This window comes from Coffea arabica, chromosome 10e (genome assembly GCF_036785885.1).
Source record: "Coffea arabica cultivar ET-39 chromosome 10e, Coffea Arabica ET-39 HiFi, whole genome shotgun sequence".
NCBI classification, from domain to species: domain Eukaryota; kingdom Viridiplantae; phylum Streptophyta; class Magnoliopsida; order Gentianales; family Rubiaceae; genus Coffea; species Coffea arabica.
Genome location: NC_092328.1, coordinates 10915443 through 10935396, shown reverse-complemented (window position 1 = coordinate 10935396; position 19954 = coordinate 10915443). Strand labels below are relative to the sequence as shown.

Below are 19954 nucleotides of genomic sequence, written 5' to 3'. Positions count from 1 at the left end.
GTTATTCTACTAAGTTGATTAATTAACTGATTCAGAACATTAGTTCACCTTCACCAGCAGCAAATCAAACAACTGCGCCAAGATCGTGTACTTTCTTTTGATTGATCTTTCTTGTCAGGTCCTTTTCTAAGCATCAGATATCAAAGAGAACAAAAACGTAACAGAAATCTTTCCTTATCACATCATGTCGCCCAATTTACATAGGACCGTGAAGCTTTCAGCCAGTATATTATTTCGCAAGGAAAAAGACCTACACTTCCAAAAGCTAGAAGACAGAAATGTCTTTGCACATATATACAGGCCTTTCACATCACCCACATCAATCAGTTTCAATAATTGCTTGTTACGAAAGATTAATTTCTGTGGAGACATCGAAAATGGTTACTTCTACCAGTTTGATCTTTGAAGCAACACTACATTTTGGTTAATTGAGATCCTCAAACGCCCATTTTGTCTATTCCTCAAGTTAAACTGTCAAACCCCAAAGCTTGTAGTCTTCAACCAATCTAGCACATAGCCTACCTATTAACACTACTATCACTATGTATAATCTGATGACCCTAACGAAGACCATACTGGAGTTTTAACCAATGCAGTTACTTGCATTCGTTTTCTTATGTAAAGACTCTATTAAGACATTCTGCAGCTTCAGGACAAGTTACAGAATTTCATACTAAGATAGAGAAACAAGACTCGTTTGTTTCACCAATGCAGACCACTTCTTTTCCTTTTTCCCAAGATTGAAGATTTGATACCACAGTTCAAAAGAGACTTGGACTTTAGAATGGACAACAATAAGCTGTTAAGGACAATCAGTTAACTTTGCAAGCCTAACAGGTTTACACATAAAACCACCCAAGTTTATAATCAACGTATCAAAAAGCAGGGTCCAGAGCTAAAGCATTACAGACACAAAAACATATAGACGGTACTTCGGGAAAAATAGTAACTATACCATTTGGTCCTAGGATACTGCAACTATGAGACAAATTCCTTGCTTTGTATATATTACTGCTTCAGTCTCAAATTGGATGTGTTTGCTTGCCGTTTTGTTCTCAAACAGTAACCTTCAAAGTATCAGTGCATTTTGTATTTCTGCGCATTTTGAATGGAATTTCACAGATTTAGTTGCAGCAGATGCAAGAAACAGAGTAGCTCCCAAAGGAAGCCCCTTCACTTGAACGGGTCAAAAAGGGACATAAGTATGTCATGCAAGGATTACGTAATTGATTACAAACTTCTGGTACTACCAAAAGTTTTATTGATTAATATCGCCATGGTACATGCAGTCTTTATGGCAAACGAATTTCACCTAAAATAAGCAAAACATAGATAGTTTCCGGACAACATGCTTGAGCAAAGAGGTAATTTACATGATATTTGACATCTACCACAAAAGCATCCAAGAAAGTAGACTCGGTGGTAGACAGTGATGGCACTACGGTGTAGATCTTATCGTACCAAGCTCTTTTTTAAGTAGCAGCATCCACAGGTGTAGAAGAAACTGAAGCACAGTAGTGTACCATATTTTCGCTAATACTTCGACATAATTGCCAATTCACTTCAGTTCACTCGGAAAAAGTTCGGTTCTGCAATTACTCTTTGGCAAAGCATTTACATTTCTTTTGCTGCTCCTTGAGTTCCTGCCACATTTTACAATTATCTGTAAGTTGAAATTCTTGCTCTTATTTAGTCAATATATAATATCTTTAAAAAAATATACAGCTGTACTAGTGCATACTTCTTGTCAAGTTGTTTGTCCCTAAAGCATAAACGGTGAGAGAAGATGGTAACGAAATTTGTTATTATTGCATCCTAACACTCTTCTGTCCGGTCTTTTAGTCAGAAACTTCTCATATAAGTTTCACTTATAGACCAGTGCCTCCATTACCTGAATTTGCTTCTGTAGAAACTTGACATACTCTACTGCTTCTTCTAACATGTCTGCCGTGTTTGTTTGCTGCATGTAATAGAAGCAAAAACTCCCAACATCAAGTTAGGAAAATCGATACAGTCTTGGTATATATCTGTAATATAAATGCCTTCAATTAAAATGTAAACTCAAAGTGAGTAGCTCCGCTCTCAAATTGCTAAAATCTAATGCACAGTACCACATTTAGGTTCAATCTTTGAAAGCCACCCAGCAAACCAGATTTGGTTTTTATTTCTGCATTGACGGTCTTCTGATATATTTTCACAAATCCCAATTTCTCTAATAAAAAATCAATCACACTAGCATGGTCAATTACCTTATCCATATTGGGGACAAGTTCCTGAAGTTTCCTTATCCGGTCACTGATTCGTGTCCTTCGAACCTAATTCAAGAAATAAATAACTCTTCAAGCCAAATAGAGGAAAACATAATATAATAAAAATTTTCCCCAACTATTTGTCACTGCCCCACACACACACACACACAACCCCCCCCCCCATTGACGGTCTTGGTATAGTTCCTGAAGTTTCCTTATCCGGTCACTGATTCGTGTCCTTCGAACCTAATTCAAGAAATAAATAACTCTTCAAGCCAAATAGAGGAAAACATAATATAATAAAAATTTTCCCCAACTATTTGTCACTGCCCCACACACACACACACACAACCCCCCCCCCCCCCAAAAAAAATTGACCCCATGTACAAACTAATGACAGGAAACTGTCAATTACAAACTGCTAGTCAAAGTTTTAACACAAATAAAATGAAGCAGAACCTAGAATAATCGCCAAAATCTTACTCTCTCAGCAATGCTACGAGGATGCGTAGCACAACCTCGTTTTGCCCGAACCCTACACAGAACAGCATCCTCTGAAAGCTTTTCCATTTCAGAGTCCAACAATCTACCCATTCCAGCATGCAACTGCTCACTTTGCTCTCCTTTCTATGAAGTGCAAAACAAGTTTTGGTCACAATTATACATATAAGGGAAAGCTGGGCAGGTTAAGGTTAGAAGGTTAGATCATCAAGTTAATGGACATGAAGAGTGACGGTATCATCACTATCCACTTTGAGAAAAATGAAGATTTACAGGAAATATATGATATGCATATGTAAATAGACTGTACAAAGACAACAGGGTCAACGGTGCTTATTTAGGTTCATAAGCATACCATGTAACCAATCAACTACACAACTCAGAGGAAGTAGTTAGAAAAAATCCTCTGTTAAGTAATACGTAGTTACCTGCAGACCAAAAGGTACAACTAGTTAAATGTATTCTAGTGTTTACAATATATAGTGGAAAACCTCCTTTCTGTTTTTCTCAATTTGGTAAGATAGTTTACATTAAAAGAACAAACAGTAATTACTTCAGAATCCCACTCTTACTGTTTCAAAAGCCAACATGCTCACCATCAACATATACATCAAGTCAAGATTCATCTTCTAAAATATGACGTGATATATGTAAGCTGTGTGAGTTCTTTTTGAAACTTTGATTTTATATATATAGCTATAGAAACAAAACCAAAGACATATCTAGCAAAAATAGAAAAACATCCAAATTGACAATGATGGATGCATCATAAACACATATGTAAGCACAGGAGAATTTTAGGAGTGAGCCCAAAAAAAAAAAAAAAAACCACAGGTAACCATCAAAGATCACTAGAAGTATTCAAAGTTACACATAAATCCACAATCCACGAATAGCATACAAAGAAAAGATCAAGCAGGAGTTTTGCTTTATAGGGTAAAGTTAACAGTGACATAATTGAAGGAGTTCAAAATCAAATTTAAAAGTATGTAATTAGTACAAGTCAATTTTTTCAATTGGCAAAACGCAAAAGGAAAATGCTGCACAACAATTTCGTACTGAACAGGCACCACCTTCCTAACTTGCAGCTCAAATTCCACCAAACTTTTCTCTGCTCTCCTAAACTTGCAATTCACATCAAAAGCACTAAACTCCAACTCCCTCTGAAGCAAAAGTTGCATGATCTTCCTAAATCTCATCGAATGAAACAGTTTCAGCTACTAATATTTACCTACACTCCTTGGAGCTTCTGCGTCTTTTACCTTCCCTTAAAAAAACCATCAAACAATGTCCATATTATAGATCAACCAAAAGCAAGATCCAAAGAGAAAACATGCAATTCAAGTTGCCAGAAGAAAGCATTTAGATCTCATAATTAATTTCAGATGTTTCCACTCCACTTCCTTCTTCCTTTCCTTTTCCTTTTTGCACCTTTCTCTCGATTTCCAATTTGGAAATTAAGTATGCCCACTTGTCAACTAGTTTCCACTTGAATGCTTATACTAATAGGTAGTTACTGCTACTAGCCAAAGCCTCCCTTTACAAAAATGAAATCCCACCAACTAACAAAATCAACATTTACCAAACAAAATCTTCAAGCTAATAAAAAACAAGAACAAAAGGACATGAATCCTTAGATATAAATGAAGCTAAACTGTACTCGATTATACAACATACCACTTGAGAAGAAGCTTTTGGAGATGGGTTATTGGAATCAGCCTCTCTGGGCCGCTTGGACGGAGACTCCGACGAAACGTCCAAAGAAGACATCAAGAAATTGTCATAATTGGCCGGAATCCCAAAATTCGAGAAGTACCCATCAGACAAAAGCTCCGCCGGGGAGCTATTCTGCCGGAGCAACCCACTGAGCCCACCTCCACCACTCCCCACCGTGTCCAACATCCCCAGATCGGCCGCATATCTACTACTAGCCGCGCTCGACTGCTGCTGCTGCTGAGTTGACTGAACTGGAGAAGAAGCCGGCGGGTGCAAAGGTGGCTTATTACTACTCGAAGCTAAAACCGGTGGGTCCAAAACGACGTCGTTGTCATCATCATTTTCCAATAGTGCTTCTAACCAAGTCGCCGGAGCTGAGCGAAACCGAGCAAACCCACCACCACCACCGCCTCCACCAAGACCTCTGCTTAATCCGACTCCACCGCCACCAGCCGGTTGCATCTGCCCTCCTCTCCTCTTATTCTTCAGCTACTTTTGTCACTTTTTTTTTTAAACAAACTAATTTACTAGTAGTTCCTGTGATAGTGAACTAACTACTAAAACCAGGGAACAAAAAAAAAAAAAAGAGAGAGAGAGAAAAAGATGAAGCTCTACTAGATAGTTCTCCCTGTACTTTTGATTATCATCATTTTTTTTATGGGATTTCGCTATTTATTTGGTTGGTTTCAGGTTGGATTTTAGATTGTGGTGGTGTCTGGACTTTTTCTTTTCTGGAGTGGAGGGTATTATTATCCGTGTTCATACAAAAGTGGTAAAGAAGGACGCTTGGGAGGTAAGTTTAATTTATGGTAAATATAGCTTTGTGTTGCATACACGTAGGGTGGTCATGTGTGTGTATGTCTACCTCATTTTACACGATGATGGGGACCATTGGATCTAAGCCTAAGAACACCATGTTTGCCTTTCAAGAATAATTTTTGTGGTGTTTTTTATTTCTTGGAAAAAAAATTGTAGTAGTATAGTTGATTTTTAGGTAGTGTGTATTTGAGATAAAAACTTAGTTGAAAAAAATGTTTTTGAAAAATAAGTCCATGCAAATGAGATTTTTTTATGAATTTTCTGCTGTGTTTTTTAATTTTCTATTATATATTACTTTTTTGAAGCTGTTGTATTTATTTATTACTGAATTAATATTTATTGGATCTTAATGAAACAAAAAAAAACTGAAATATGATGTTTATGAAGGAGAAATAGCAATATAATAAAAAGTGGGATAGAGAATGGCACAGGGTGTGGGACAAAAGATCCGTTGTGATCATTCTTCGTGTTTGTTTGATTTTGTGATATACACACAAATATATGGTTTCAGTTTTGATCTTTTGTTTATAAAGTTTGAGTTCTTTAATATAATTCAATGAAATTGCAGTTTAATCAAAGTTTTTTCTTTAGCAACATCTGATACAAAGACGTAACTACAAACTAGAAGCTGAGTAAGAGATAAGAGCATATATTTGCTAAGGAAAAGAAAAATTTTCTATTATAAGTTTTAGCCAATTTGACTATTGCAAGTTGTTTATTTTTTGTTTTTTTGGGAGGGGGGGGGGGGGGGGGGAGCGGAGGTGTTGGACAATAATTTACATGCAAATATGCATCTCAACTCCAAACTCTTATATTAGAATGCTTAAGTTTTGATTTTGTTCAAATCTTTGCTTAATTATTCAGTTATTTTCCTTGAATATTTCATTTGAAGGGTAGCAAGACACTGTAAGGTTTTTAGATATTTTCTATAATGGTGACAAAATTAAATTGACTTTTTGACATGGAGAAGAAAGCTTAAGGACCATTTCAAGATTTGAAGTCCAAGTTAGTCTTTAACTCTTCTTTTTCTTTTATATATTTCTTTTTAGTTACAAGGAGATTTTGAGCTTTTAAAAATGAGAGTTCGAAAGCAACACAAGAACTTCATGAAAATGGCAAGGGACGTAAAAATAACCTAAAATTTTCATAGCACATGTATTGAGCAGTTTGAAATCCTAATTATATTAAAATCCCTTGAATTTAACATAGAAGAATATCAAATTTTAAGAATAACAAGAACTCAAAAATTATGTCAAGATATTCCTCTAAAATCACACGGAATTCTGCATCCTTCTATTTTTAGTCTCCAAACACGTAATAAATGGTTGAACTCAACTCATTTTTGCACTGAAGGGTAAATTTTAAGAAATAAATAAAATTTTAAATTTTTTAATCGTTCATTCACTAATATTCAATACTCCTACATTATCACATGCCTTAAAGACAACTCAAAATTGAGAAGCCAATCTCTTATATGCCCTTCTTGGACAATTTGAACAAGCATATACCCGAAAGAATTGCAAGACTAATTCTAGGAAAAACAAAAGGAAAATGAAAAAACTAGTTGGAGGACAAATAATTGGTACTCTATTTTGAGTAGAAGGAAAATGAAAATACAGTAGATCACCTTCCAAACAATCCCTTAGATGAACGGTACACGCGTAGAGCACAATAGCCCGATTGGAAACGGGTGCGTGTACGGTTACAGACGTATAAAATGTCACTTCCGCCGAACTTTTCACTTCAATTATCAAATCGAACACGCAGCTGGGCGCGTAACTGCCAAATTCCAATTACGGATGGTCTGTTAGTGTAATATGGTCAACGAGATTATGGAAATTGTATTTAACGATGCAGCTTTATCTGAATCTTCTGGAAGAGGCTGTTTTCGGCTCCGTATTAATGGGAGATTTGGAGAAGCGAGTGAAGATGGAGCGTGAGAGAGGGAAACGTTCTACAATATCTCAAAGATTTATGCGAGGATGGGCAGTGTAGTTGAGGGTCACTAGCGTGTGCTTTCCTACTAGTGTTTATCACCGTCAATTTCGATATACGTGGTAAAAGGAATAGAGAAGGAGAGTTGTCATGGCATTTGAGTTTGGAGCAAACAAATAAGTTAATATTTAGGCTAGGTTAATATTTTTTTTGATGTTAATTTACGATGTTCAATGATTGTATTGAGTCGAACACTATCGGATTCTTTTTAGAAGAGTGGTTGATTGTATTGTATTCAACGACTGTGTTGGGTTCCGACTAATTTAAAGTCGAGCACTATTAAATTTCTTTGTGTGGATGACCGATCGCATTGAATTCCGATTGATCTCGACTCCTTTCGATGGATGATTGACTACATTGGGTCCGATTGATCTCAAGTCGAGCACCATCGGGTTACCGTTGGAGTGGCTCTCCTAATGTTATTCACACCCTCTACAAGATTGGAACCCAAAATTTACTCAAAGTGGTATGAAAATCAATGACACTTGATCCAACCACCATTGTCTTCTCTTGAAAAATAACCTATTGTTGTTGAACAAGAGAAGTATGAATTGACTGTGTGATGAATTGCCATGCCTAGGTTATGTCATTATCTTCTTTTGAAAAATAATCTATTGTTGTTGAACAATAGAAGTATGAATTGACTGTATGATGAATTGCCTTGTCTAGGTCATGTATTCTTATACAATAGAACGGCCACACGTGCATTTAGCGTGGCAAAATTGCACCCGTCGTTTGTTTAGAAAATATTATGTCATGGGTCATTCGATTAAGTAGCCTTAAGGTACAACAAATATTAGACGTGGGCTTTATGTCACTTTACAATAAAAGGAGAGTGAATGGTAGCCTTGCTTGGATTGCTTGTTTCTGTAAGAAAATATTGTCGTTTTCCGTGATCACATTTCACTATCACCTTTTTCCCTCATATATATCAAATCGCTACAGTAATTTTTTCATGAAAAATGACAGAAAATGCAATCCAAACACAACCTTAGGTTTTTGAAAAGTGAGCTCACCTTTTTCCTTTTTAGTCTTTTATTGTATTTCTGTAAAGTACAGATTAGACAAACCTTTACACTGAGGGTGCTCGAGCTTTTTATATCCTTGATGAAAAAGTACAAATGAGATACTCCCTTGGTCGCATTATTATTCTCCTATTTTCACCTGTTTTATATCTCAAAATAAGAGCCAACTTTTAAAAGTCAGCATAAATTTTTATTAGCTTTCTCATTTTTTGTCACTTAGAAAAGTTACTTCCCACATACTAGTGCAATCTTCAAAATAATAGAATTTAAATACAGCTGCATTGTAAATTCCTTCAATATTAACTTATCATTAATTACAAGTTCTTTAAAAAAAAAACTATTTTTTCAATGAAGGACTCAAATCATGGAATGAAAAGAGCAATAATTCATACATAATACAGATAATTTTTATGTCATAATTACATTAATCGGTAAACAATTGAAGTTTGAGTAGACCAATTGATGCATTGACAAATTAAAGGCCAATGAGAGGATATTTCTAAAGAGGAATCTAGTCCAAAATTGAGACCTCATAATCACTAGTCCCTTTCTTCTTTAGAATTCGATGTTCTGGTATCCTATACATAGAGAAATCATACCAAACATTCTGAATTTGGTGGTTAAACTTTATTACTACAATGTAAGGGAGGTCCTGCTGAAAATTTGATATACTTCTTCGCACAATTCCTTTAATATAAATTTCACAAATAAACCATTATGTTGCTTCATAATCACTTAACAAAGTAAAAAAAAAAAAAAAAAGCAAAGGATTAATTTATTTAATTCTTATGTACTTCAAATTGTATTAATTCTAATAGGGTCATTGAAGCAAGGTCCCTAATTCCGCTATCAAAATTTTGCTTTCACCTTACAAACCTCGCCCTTAAACTGAAAAAAAAAAAAAGTTATGAAATTGCAAAAAAGTTTTTCAACTTTATAAATGCTTATCATCAACCACAAAAATTTGATGATTAAGACAGCAGAACTCCAAAAATGGTCCTCATGCAAAAGTGGGACTTCTGGGGAAGAAAGGAGAGTGAAAGGTCTGGCTGTGGTCTATGCTGGATTCTTCATAGACTTTGCGTTCGGGTGGCAAAAGACTTGTTTCCTTTCTCCTTCAAAAGAAAGACTTGTTTCCTTTCTTTTTAGCCAACTTTTCAATTAATAGCACATCGATTGTCTTGGTTGTCGCAGACCACTTTTATGGCCAAGATTCGGGCACTTTGGGTGCAAGCTACTAATCAAAGGCTGCAAAATGCAACCCAAAGGGTCAAAATCCCTAATCTTGCTGGTTCTGAATCTTTCCTGTGGCGTATGTCTGGATTCATATAATCATCCAAATATTAAAACTAATTCGTATGTCTGGATTAGGGAAATACCGACTGAATGGATATATTTTTAAAATAAATTATATATATATTAACAATTTTTATATTATTACAATTAAATCTACGATACATATACATATGTAAAAATTGATTTTCAAATTTATGTCATTTATATTCAAGATTAATCCATTTTTTATGACTCTAGACTTCTTTAATGAATCAACGAGCACCAATTAAAATCCTCTAGATCCACTTAGAAACTTAAAAAGGGGGAATCTTTTTCTATAGAAACATGGCCTTTTAAAGATTCAAAGCTGACTGGTGTCAGGCGTAGATTATATATCACAGATGCAAGATTCCACCGAATCATCATCATCCAAATAACATGGGAATCCATCCCATCCTCTATGTCCCGTGGAAGTTACAATTATTTTATCTTTGCCTAATATTCTTCAATAAGCATGAGAAAATTCTCAAATAGAAGTGCATATGATGCAATTAGGCAAACCTCTCTGCAGGAGAACAGTGGCAGAAGTTGCCATGAGCCAGTACGGCATTCTACGAGTTTTTTAATAACCTTGAACTTCAAAAATCTCTATTAAATTTTTTAAAATATACACCTCAAAATATTTAAAAACACACAAAACTTTTTACTTTCTTTACCTTCCTTCCCAACACCTCAACCCACCATCTCCACCGTCGGCTAACACTTTGCCGAAAATGGCGGCTCCTCCACAAGCAACCTCCATCTTTTTTCCTCCTCCTCCTCCTCCTCCTCCTCCCTCTCCACCCTCTCCCTCCCTTCACCGCCTTCCCCCTCCCCTTGTAGCCTCTGGTCAAGTGAGCATAATTGTTGAGGAGGAGAGGGATGGAGGAGGGAGAAAGAGGGCGAAAGGAAAGGAAAGGAAAAAAAAAAAAGACTGTTAGCTTCGATCGCTATCAGAGGTGCTGGGGAAGGCAGCCGGCAGTGGGGGGGGGGGGGGGGAGGAGGAAGAGCACTGGTGGGGTGAGGGAGAAAAAGAGGAGAGGAAAGAAAAAGAAAAAGAAAAAGAAAAAGAAAGAGAAAGTCCTACACATCTCAAAATATTTTTTCTACAAAATCCACTAATAAACTACAATAAAGTTTTATACAACCACCCAAGAAATTCACCATCCAACCGGATGTTCTAAAAGAAAGGTCTCAGTCTTGCTATTCAATCATCCAAAAAAATCTACATGCCATATCTTTGCTGATATAGAACTATGCAATCAGATATGACAGAATATTTGCCCTGAGATTTCTCTAGAAAACAAGGCTTCACTTGGCATCCATGGTTCAATTGCATTGAATATTTTCTCAAAGGGGCCAAGAGTTGGAACTCCAGATAAGAATGTAGTCACCGTGAACTGCAAGCTGTACTTTCGATGGCTGCAAAGAAATGTTAGGAAGCAATAAAATTTGGTACAGTGACAAATAAGGACGTAATGTATGTGCTTTTCTATGTTGCCTAAAGTCTTGATTACGTAATTCTGGCTAAATGAGAAATGCAGGGTTACTGAAATTTGGTTAAAAACAACCAGATTTGCGTAATGAAATACAGGGTTACTGAAATGAATAAGGTATCTGAAGAAGTATATTCAATTGCAGGCAAAAATGAACTTGTTGCTACATAGAATTGAGAACCTGCAGGCCAAATTGAAGTTGTTAGTACATAGAATTGAGGTATCTGAAGAAGTACATTCAATTGCAGGCAAAATTGAACTTGTAAGTACGTAGAATTGAGAATCTGCAGCTGCAGCCCGCAGCATCAGGACTACCTCCACCATTCGTAATGAAATAGCACAGTGATTTTCTCTCCTCTTGCATGAGAAATTGCAAGTCCTGAGGCTGTTTCTAGCAGCATGCTTTGTACTTAAGCACATACATACTCAAATTTGAAAACAGATTGACCCCAGACAGATAACAGCACCTGGAATTTCCCAAAGAGAAAGCCCACAAAAAAAAATAATCAAGAATTCAGCAATTGAAGGAAGAAAAGGAAATGAAAAAAAAATTCATCAAGAGAGAGATAATAATCACTAAACAGGAATAGCAATGTAATAACATCTATAATCTCTTTGCAAGCCAAGAGAGCTATACAACAGAGGTTAACTCAAATAATAAAACCCACCACAGAATTATTTCTAAAGCCTATACAGAGTAAAAAATTTTATCCAAAGCAAAAGGCGGTCTTTACCCGCTCGGACTGGGTACTGATTAGACTCGGTGAGATAGGAAAAAAACAGACGAATAGAGCGAGTCATCCCGGTTCAATACAGGAGGAGGACCACCACCCCCCCCCCCACCATGCCCCCGCAAAAAAATTTTTTTTTTTGCTCTTCTAAAATTGAAAAAAGAAACCGACGATAACAAGCCAAAAAAGGATGAACAGTAAAATCCATCGGATAAAGTTGTAATTGACACGATACTCAGGAATCAATTCAGAAAAAACAAAACTACGAAAATCCCATGATAAAACAAAATCCCAAAATGAATGAACAGTAAATCCACTAGACAACAATCAGCAAAGGACAATAATTGGCGCAACAGTCATGGAATCAAATTCATTAGATAGATGCCAAAACTTTACTCATCCACCGAGAGAGAAAGAAAGAGAGAGCCTCCGGCGAGTAAAGAATGCGGCTGCAGGAGCTAAATGAACGGGGATTCATCAGATCGGGGAGGAGAGGAGTGTCGCTGGTCGGGAAAGGAAGAGGAGAAGCGAGGAAGAAAGCCGTCCCTGCTTTCCGTCTTGGCCTCCGCCGGCGACTCTGCCCAAAAACGACATTTCTCACTTCAGCAGGTGAGTTCTTGACTCAACTAGTTATTTTGACCAATTTGACTGGAAAGACCTTTTGGATCAGTTTGGGCTATTGGGCTTGTAATTTGTGGACATTAAGGTTTAAAAAAAAAAAAGAAGAAAGATTTGGTCTGTTCCCGGTGGATTGTGGGAAAGATTTTCTTGCTTTTAATTGATTGGTTTGGTCAGGACAAACATGGAAGGAAGATCTGAAAAAATCTTCTAAAAACAGAATAATGTAGTCCAAATCCATTTGGTCTTCCAGTGAAGAGTAATGAAAATTGAAAATCTTCCTAATCTTTTTATAATAAGTATTATGTATTTATTTATGCAAAGAGAATTTATTTAAATTTTCTGTAGTTAAAAATGCCTAGTATTAATTCTAATGCTTGTCTTCCGATCGCCTTTCTTAAGCCATGTGGATATTATGTTACAAACAATAAATATTTCAACTAACATATTAGATTGTATTAGTGGTTGGCAATTTAATGTTTCCAAGTTAAATCACTAATATTTGTTAGTGTAATTAATTGTACTTATAAAAGAGGTTTCAGATTTAAAACTTCAAATTACGGATTTAATCCAAATATATTATTACTTGTGTTAAAATTGCTTAAGTTTACTTGTAATACTTTTGGACATTTTTTAGTTAAAAAAAAAAATTTCGATAGACTAATCTCCTTTGTTTGAGTCCCTACCGGATAATGTCAACCACTTGGTGTCACGGTAGTGCTAACTAAACACAGAAGAAAATTGAAAAAAATTTAGTAGATTACCTCCAGTTCTTAATGGCTTTAAGTTTGGAAGATTGCTGATGTCTCTCTTTTCCCGACTCTTAGTTAGATAGACTACAAATTTTTTCTTGATTTTTAACTGGTTTTCACGGTTGAAGAAATGTAAGAAATGAGTTTCTACTTGTGTGTGGTTCTCTCCTTTTCCTCTTGATTGTCTTTAGGCTACTTTAAGAAACTAAGGAAGAAGAAAGCTAAGGATAGTTTCTACCATTTCTCTTGGTCGACTGAAATATAGAGCACTAGCTCTGATTCTTCGATAATGAGTAATACATTTGCATGTCTTTTGGACAGTTGGTAAGGACAAATGTCCTACATATTTTGTTGTTGCTGTTGCTCTTTTTTTTTTTTTTTTTTTTTGTTTACTTCCCAACAAAATTCGACTAGTATTAGAATTTTATGGTATAATGATACAATTTCTCCTAAGATATATTAATTCATTTGTTTATTAAAAGGAGCAATAAACATGTAAACATGCATTAAAGTGTAAATGAAAATTTTCGAACTCTCACAATTCAAACCTTTTTTTCATCCTAATCTATTTTATTTTACAGAAATTCCTTTCAAAACCAGAAAATTTTATGAACAAATTCTTTTAGAAATAGACTCCATAGAGCCTTTAACTTGATATCCAGATAATACTCCATGGATCAAGCCAAATATCATAAAATAAAAAGCAAAAGAATCATCAAATCAAACAACTGGCTAATATCAGGTTATCAAACCTAAAATTAATTCTTTACTCCAAATAAACCTGCAATTTACACTTACTATGATTACATAAAAGCATGGAGATGTATATTTTATTTTTGACCCTTCTCTCACTTTCGTTTCATTCAATCATTACTGTCAGTAACCCATGATTTTTCAATATGGTTCTACAATTAGTGGCACAATTTTGGAGGACTCTTTGAAATTATGCATTCAATTTTCGCGAAGATTATGACTTTCAATCAAAAGGGATCCAACTTTCAATGACTACGCGGAAAAACAAGTTGCACTCCATTATTATATCAAGAATAGAATTTCCTGAATTTTCTGTTGAAATTTTAACAAGATTAGTATTCAAGGAATTAATTATTTTTCCAGATAATTAAGAAATTTTATCAAGATCATTATTCATCCCGAACCCAGCCAATAAAAAAAGATAGATAACAATTCTCAAGAGACCAATTAGAAAATAGAATCCTAAACAAAAGAAGATAAAATGACATAAGAAATGACGTCAACAAGCACTCTCTTAACTCAAGCAATGACTTCAACAAAAGAATATTCCAGAGCATATTACTCTTACTTACTCTATATAAAGAGAAGCAGACCAGCAATCAGAAAAATAAGCAAGAGAAGAACAGAACCTTAGTGAATTCTTAGAAGAAACAACTCCTCTAATCCCAAAAGATAGTATAATATATAAAGGAAATAAGGGAACTAGCGTGAGGCTTTTAAACTATGAAAAGACTAATCTAGGAAATGAAAATGATGAAATAGAATATACTGAAGAAAATATATTACTAGAAGAACATATTGAAAATATAGATAGTATTGAGACAGAACATAAATTTTATATCCCAAAGAACTAGGAGTAAAATTGACAGAAAAAGAATTAATTGACCTAGAAGACAACTAGAAATTATAGGATAGATAAGTGTAACGGAAATAATATATTATGATAACCAAGGAAATATTCGGATAAAAGAAGAAAATGATATAGAAAATATAGAAATAAATACAGAAGAAATGATGGACACAAGTAGTAGTAGTTGTGCACAACCTCTATAGCAACCAGTAGTATATAACCCAGGAAACTTATCTAGACCAACATATAATGAGTATAAAGAACCAATAGTAAAATATAAACCAAGAGGTAAAAAACAGCCTCTAAAAATATTGGATAAAAAGAATTTAATAGATGATGGCTTAATATTAAATTTAATAGCACATGATTCTCAAATTTGGAATATCATTATAGACCATTGGAAATATAAAGTAGTTAGGCATTATATACAAAAAGGATTTGATCATAGTACTACAGAAATGTATACATATTTAGAAGCATTTTTAGGAGAAACAGTTAAAGCAGCATGGAAAAAATATAAAGAAAAATATCCCAATATATTAGCAGAAGATATGATGTTAGGAAATAATTTCCATAATTTTACAAATAGGATTCAATCACTATTAACGGCACAAAGTCCAAATAGAGGAACTCTAATGCAGCAACAAGAAGCAATCAGGAAATTAGAACAAATTAGTATTAGTAACTAGAATCAAGTAAAACAATTTATAAAAGAATATACATATCATGCACTTTTAGTCGGATGTTTTTATGATGAAGGAATAATAGAAAAATTAGTATTAAAACTCCCAGAACAATTGGGAAAAATAATTTATGAAAAATATAAGAAAATAGAATGGACTGAACCAACACTTAACAATATAATAGTAGTAGTAAAGTTTATAATGACAGATTTAGAAGAACGGCGTACAATGATAGTAATACAAAAACAATTAAAAGGAAAACATAGTTTTTGCAAAAATATTTATACAATACAAAATTATGATAAACCAGAAAAAAAAAATACAAAAAGTAAAAAATATTATCCTAAGTAGAAATATTATCTCAGAAAATCTAGAGTTAGAAAATCATACTTACAAAAAGAAAAACGTGTTAGAAAATATAAACTAAATATAAAATATATGAATAAATTAAGTTGTTATGCATGTGAAGAATAGCAGCTCGAATACGAGCTCGACTTGAGATCGGTCAATATTGAGTTCGAGTCAAGCTCGAATTAATCAAGTCGAGTTCGAATTCAAGTTCGAATTCAAAAACATTAAGTTTGTTGGGCTCGCGAGCTCGATTATATATATTTTTATTTTTTTATTTTAATAGTAAAATTATATATATATCTCTAATATTTTATTATTTATTAAAAAATTATTATTTTATTCATTTTTAAAAATAAAATAATTATTTTTTATTTTTTAAAAATAAAATAAATGAATCGCCTATACTAACTAGTGGCAGTCCGACTGCGACCCACTTTCTAACCTTTATGTTTTCTATTTAATTTATATTATTTACTTTTTTGGTTTAAGGGGCTAACCTCTCGTCCCGTCTAGTATCAGAGCCAAAGGGTAGTGGGAAGTGGTGTTCAGAATGGTGTTCAGAGCCAAAACAACAAAGAAGAAAATAAGAAATTTTTTTTTATTGTAACACCGGAAGCACTGTAGTAATCCGGCAAGTTACTGTGCAAATATGACAACAAAAAACAAACGATGTACTGTAGCACGCACTGTAATAGTACTGTAGCAAATACTGTAGCAGGTACTATGGCAACACGAAAATTTTGCTATAAATATTCCTCAAATCCAACACAATAGATACACCATTTTGGACACCATTCTTACATCATTTTTCAAACTTTTCCTTCTCTGTAAACTTGAAGAAATTCTCCTCTCACTCTCTACAAACTAGTTTTATTTTAATTTTTGGAATCAAACAAGGGAGCGAGCCTTGCAAACTTCCCAAACATTGTAAATTTTTTTACAAACTCTTATTCAATCTTATTCAATCAAATGGTCAACTGAGCCGCCTCATATTCATATTCATTTACTTGTTTTATTTATTTTGATTATACTAACATTCTGAAGGCTTGATAACCTGTAGAATTTGGGCACTAGAATGAGTATTGATGTGTTTTTTGATTTTTTCAGAAAATATTGAACAGCTCTTCAAACACTTAAATACTTTCGTGCATGTTACCCAGAAAAATGGTATGGTTGTATCCCAAAAGAAAATCAGCCTTTTTCAAAACCAATATTCTTATCTTTTCTATTTTTTGAAAACAAACAAGTATGATTTTCCAACATGGTTTGTAGCATGGTGGAAAGCACTTGGATCTAATATGGAAATTCTTCCTCCAGATATCCAACAAAGTTACAAATTATTCATAGATAGATTTGAACTCCCAAACAACTATATACCAATCAGTCTGTACTTCTTTTCCATATTCTCGGTAACATGAGTCTACCAGTGAAAATACGAATACATACAGCAAACACAACACCCTCCATTATTAGTCCGACAAGGATATTCAAAATGGTGGCCAACATTCAATAAAAATTTCATTCAACCAGCAAACATCTAGGCATGGTTTCAGAAGAATCCTCGCTCAATAAAATCTGGAGACAGTCAAACAAGCCAGTTTTTGCAGCAGAAATTTATCTCAGCAGTCAAGCTGGTATCAATCACTGATAAACAAGAGTATATCAAACGATTTAAGATATACTTCTACAACTGGATCAATCAAAAGAAACTTTAAACAAAGAGAAGGCCTCCAGTTCTGGAAAAAAACTTGATGAATATGAAGGCCCAAAAAATGAAGATAATTGTTATGAAATTTTCTCACAAATTTCACAAGGTCACAAAACAATAAAGAAGAAAATAAGAAAAATATTTTTACTATAGCACCGGAAGCACTGTAGTAGTCCGGCAAGTTACTGTGCAAGCACGGTAACAAAAGACAAACGATGTACTGTAGCGCGCACTGTAGCAGTACTGTAGCAAAACACTGTATTGGATACTGTAGCAACACGAAAATTTTGCTATAAATACCCATCAAATCCAACACAACAGACACCATTCTTACATCATTCTTCAATCTTTTCCTTCTCTCTGAACTTGAAGAAATTCTTCTCTCTCTCTCTACAAACTAGTTTTATTTTAGTTTTTGGAATCAAACAAGGGAACGAGCCTTGCAAGCTTCCCAAACATTGTAAGTTTTCTTACAAACTCTTATTCAATCTTATTCAATCAAATGGTCGATTGAGTCGCCTCATATTTATATTCATTTACCTGTTTTATTTACTTTGATTATACTAACATTCTGAAGGCTTGATAACATGTAGAATTTGGGCACTAGAATAAGTATTGATGTATTTTTCGATTTTTTCAGTAAATATTGAACAGCACTTCAAACACCTAAATACTTTAGTGCATGTTGTCCAGAAAAATGGTATGGTTGTATCCCCAAAGAAAATCAGCCTTTTTCAAATGAATTAAACCAATATTCTTATCTTTTCTATTTTTTGAAAACAAACAAGTATGATTTTCCAACATGGTTTGTAGTATGGTGGAAAGCACTTAGATCTAATCTGGAAATTTTTCCTCCAGATATCCAACAAAGTTACAAATTATTCATAGATAGATTTGAACTCCCAAACAACTATATACCAATCAGTCTGCACTTCTTTTCCATATTCTCGGTAACATAAGTCTACCAGTAGAAATACGAATACATACAGCAAACATAACTCCCTCCATTATTAGTCCGACAAGGATATTCAAAATGGTGGCCAACATTCAATAAAAATTTCATTCAACCAGCAAATATCCAGGCATGGTTTCAGAAGAATCCTCGCTCAATAAAATCTGGAGACAGTCAAACAAGTCAGTTTTTGCAGCAAAAATTTATCGCAGCAGTCAAGCTGGTATCAATCACTGATAAACAAGAGTATATCAAATGATTTAAAGATATACTTCTACAACTGAATCAATCAAAAGAAACTTTAAACAAAGAGAAGGCCTCCAGTTCTGGAACAAAACTTGATGAATATGAAGGTCTAGAAAATGAAGATAATTGTTATGAAATTTTCTCACAAATTTCACAAGATCACAAAACAATAAAGAAGAAAATAAGAAAAATATTTTTACTATAGCACCGGAAGCACTGTAGTAGTCCAACAAGTTACTGTACAAACACGGTAATAAAAGACAAACGATGTACTGTAGCGCGCACTATAGCAGTACTGTAGCAAACACTTTATTGGGTACTGTAGCAACACGAAAATTTTGCTATAAATACCCATCAAATCCAACACAATAAACACACCATTCTTACATCATTCTTCAAGCTCTTCCTTCTCTCTAGACTTGAAGAAACTCTCCCTTCTCTCTGCACAAATTAGTTTTAGTTTTTAGTTTTTGGAATCAAACAAGGGAGCTTCTCAAACATTGTAAGTTTTTTTACAAACTCATACTCAATTTTATTCAATCAAATGGTCGACTGAACCGCCTCATATTCATATTCATTTACTTGTTTTATTTATTTTGATTATACTAACATTCTGAAGGCTTGATAACCTTTAGAATTTGGGCATTAGAATGAGTATTGATGTATTTTCCTATTTTTTGAGAAAATATTGAACAACACTTCAAACACCTAAATGCTTTCCTACATGTTACCCAGAAAAATGGTCTGGTTGTATTCCAAAAGAAAATCAGTCTTTTTCAAATGAATTAAATCAATATTCTTATTTTTTCTATTTTTTGAAAACAAACAAGTATGATTTTCCAACATGGTTTGTAGCATGGTGGAAAGCACTTGGATCTAATCCGAAAATTTTTCCTCCAGATATCTAACAAAGTTACAAATTATTTAAAAATAGATTTGAACTCCCAAACAACTATATACCAATCAGCCTGTACTTATTTTTCATATTCTTGATAGCATGGCTCTACCAGTGGAAATACGAATACATACAACAAACACAGCTCTCTCCATTATTAGTCCGACAAAAATATTTAAAATGATGGCCAACATGCAATAAAAATTTCATTAAACCAACAAACATTCAGGCATGATTTTAGAAGAATTCTCGCTTAATAAAATCTGAAGGCAGTCAAACAAGCCAATTTTTGCAGCAGAA

At 34.2% G+C, this 19954-nt stretch overlaps 1 protein-coding gene and 1 long non-coding RNA gene across 5 annotated transcripts; both read right to left on the bottom strand.

Moving 5' to 3' along the window:
* Nucleotides 1-1226: 1226 nt before the first annotated feature.
* LOC113712925 (transcription factor bHLH80) lies at nucleotides 1227-5281 on the bottom strand. Of its 4 annotated transcripts, none has more exons than XR_003453389.2 (5): nucleotides 4428-5280; nucleotides 2733-2876; nucleotides 2250-2495; nucleotides 1892-1960; nucleotides 1227-1643 (listed from the first exon to the last, which is right to left on the bottom strand). XR_003453389.2 is itself a non-coding variant. In XM_027236563.2 (5 exons), the coding sequence occupies exons 1-5, from the start codon at nucleotides 4926-4928 to the stop codon at nucleotides 1596-1598; spliced, it is 828 nt and encodes a 275-aa protein (XP_027092364.1). In that variant the 5' UTR covers nucleotides 4929-5278; the 3' UTR covers nucleotides 1227-1595. The 4 variants fall into 4 exon arrangements, 2 of the variants coding, with proteins under 2 accessions (XP_027092364.1, XP_071923400.1); XR_003453388.2 differs by having other exon boundaries at nucleotides 1742-1960; nucleotides 2250-2315; XM_027236563.2 differs by having other exon boundaries at nucleotides 2250-2315; nucleotides 4428-5278.
* Nucleotides 5282-10709: 5428 nt separating this feature from the next.
* On the bottom strand, nucleotides 10710-12827 carry LOC113711697 (uncharacterized). The gene is made up of 2 exons (XR_003453138.2): nucleotides 12243-12827; nucleotides 10710-11582 (listed from the first exon to the last, which is right to left on the bottom strand). It is a non-coding gene; the product is annotated as an uncharacterized lncRNA (long non-coding RNA).
* Between the last annotated feature and the right edge of the window lie 7127 nt (nucleotides 12828-19954).

What these genes read in the sequence shown, in the direction of transcription:
- LOC113712925 (XM_027236563.2), bottom strand. Translation starts at nt 4,928, where the DNA reads ATGCAACCGGCTGGTGGCGGTGGAGTCGGATTAAGCAGAGGTCTTGGT. An exon ending in CAAAAGCTTCTTCTCAAGTG is followed by an intron (nt 2,877 to 4,427) that starts GTATGTTGTATA and finishes TGCACTTCATAG; the next exon opens with AAAGGAGAGCAAAGTGAGCA. An exon ending in TTCTACAGAAGCAAATTCAG is followed by an intron (nt 1,644 to 1,891) that starts GTAATGGAGGCA and finishes AAAATGTGGCAG; the next exon opens with GAACTCAAGGAGCAGCAAAA.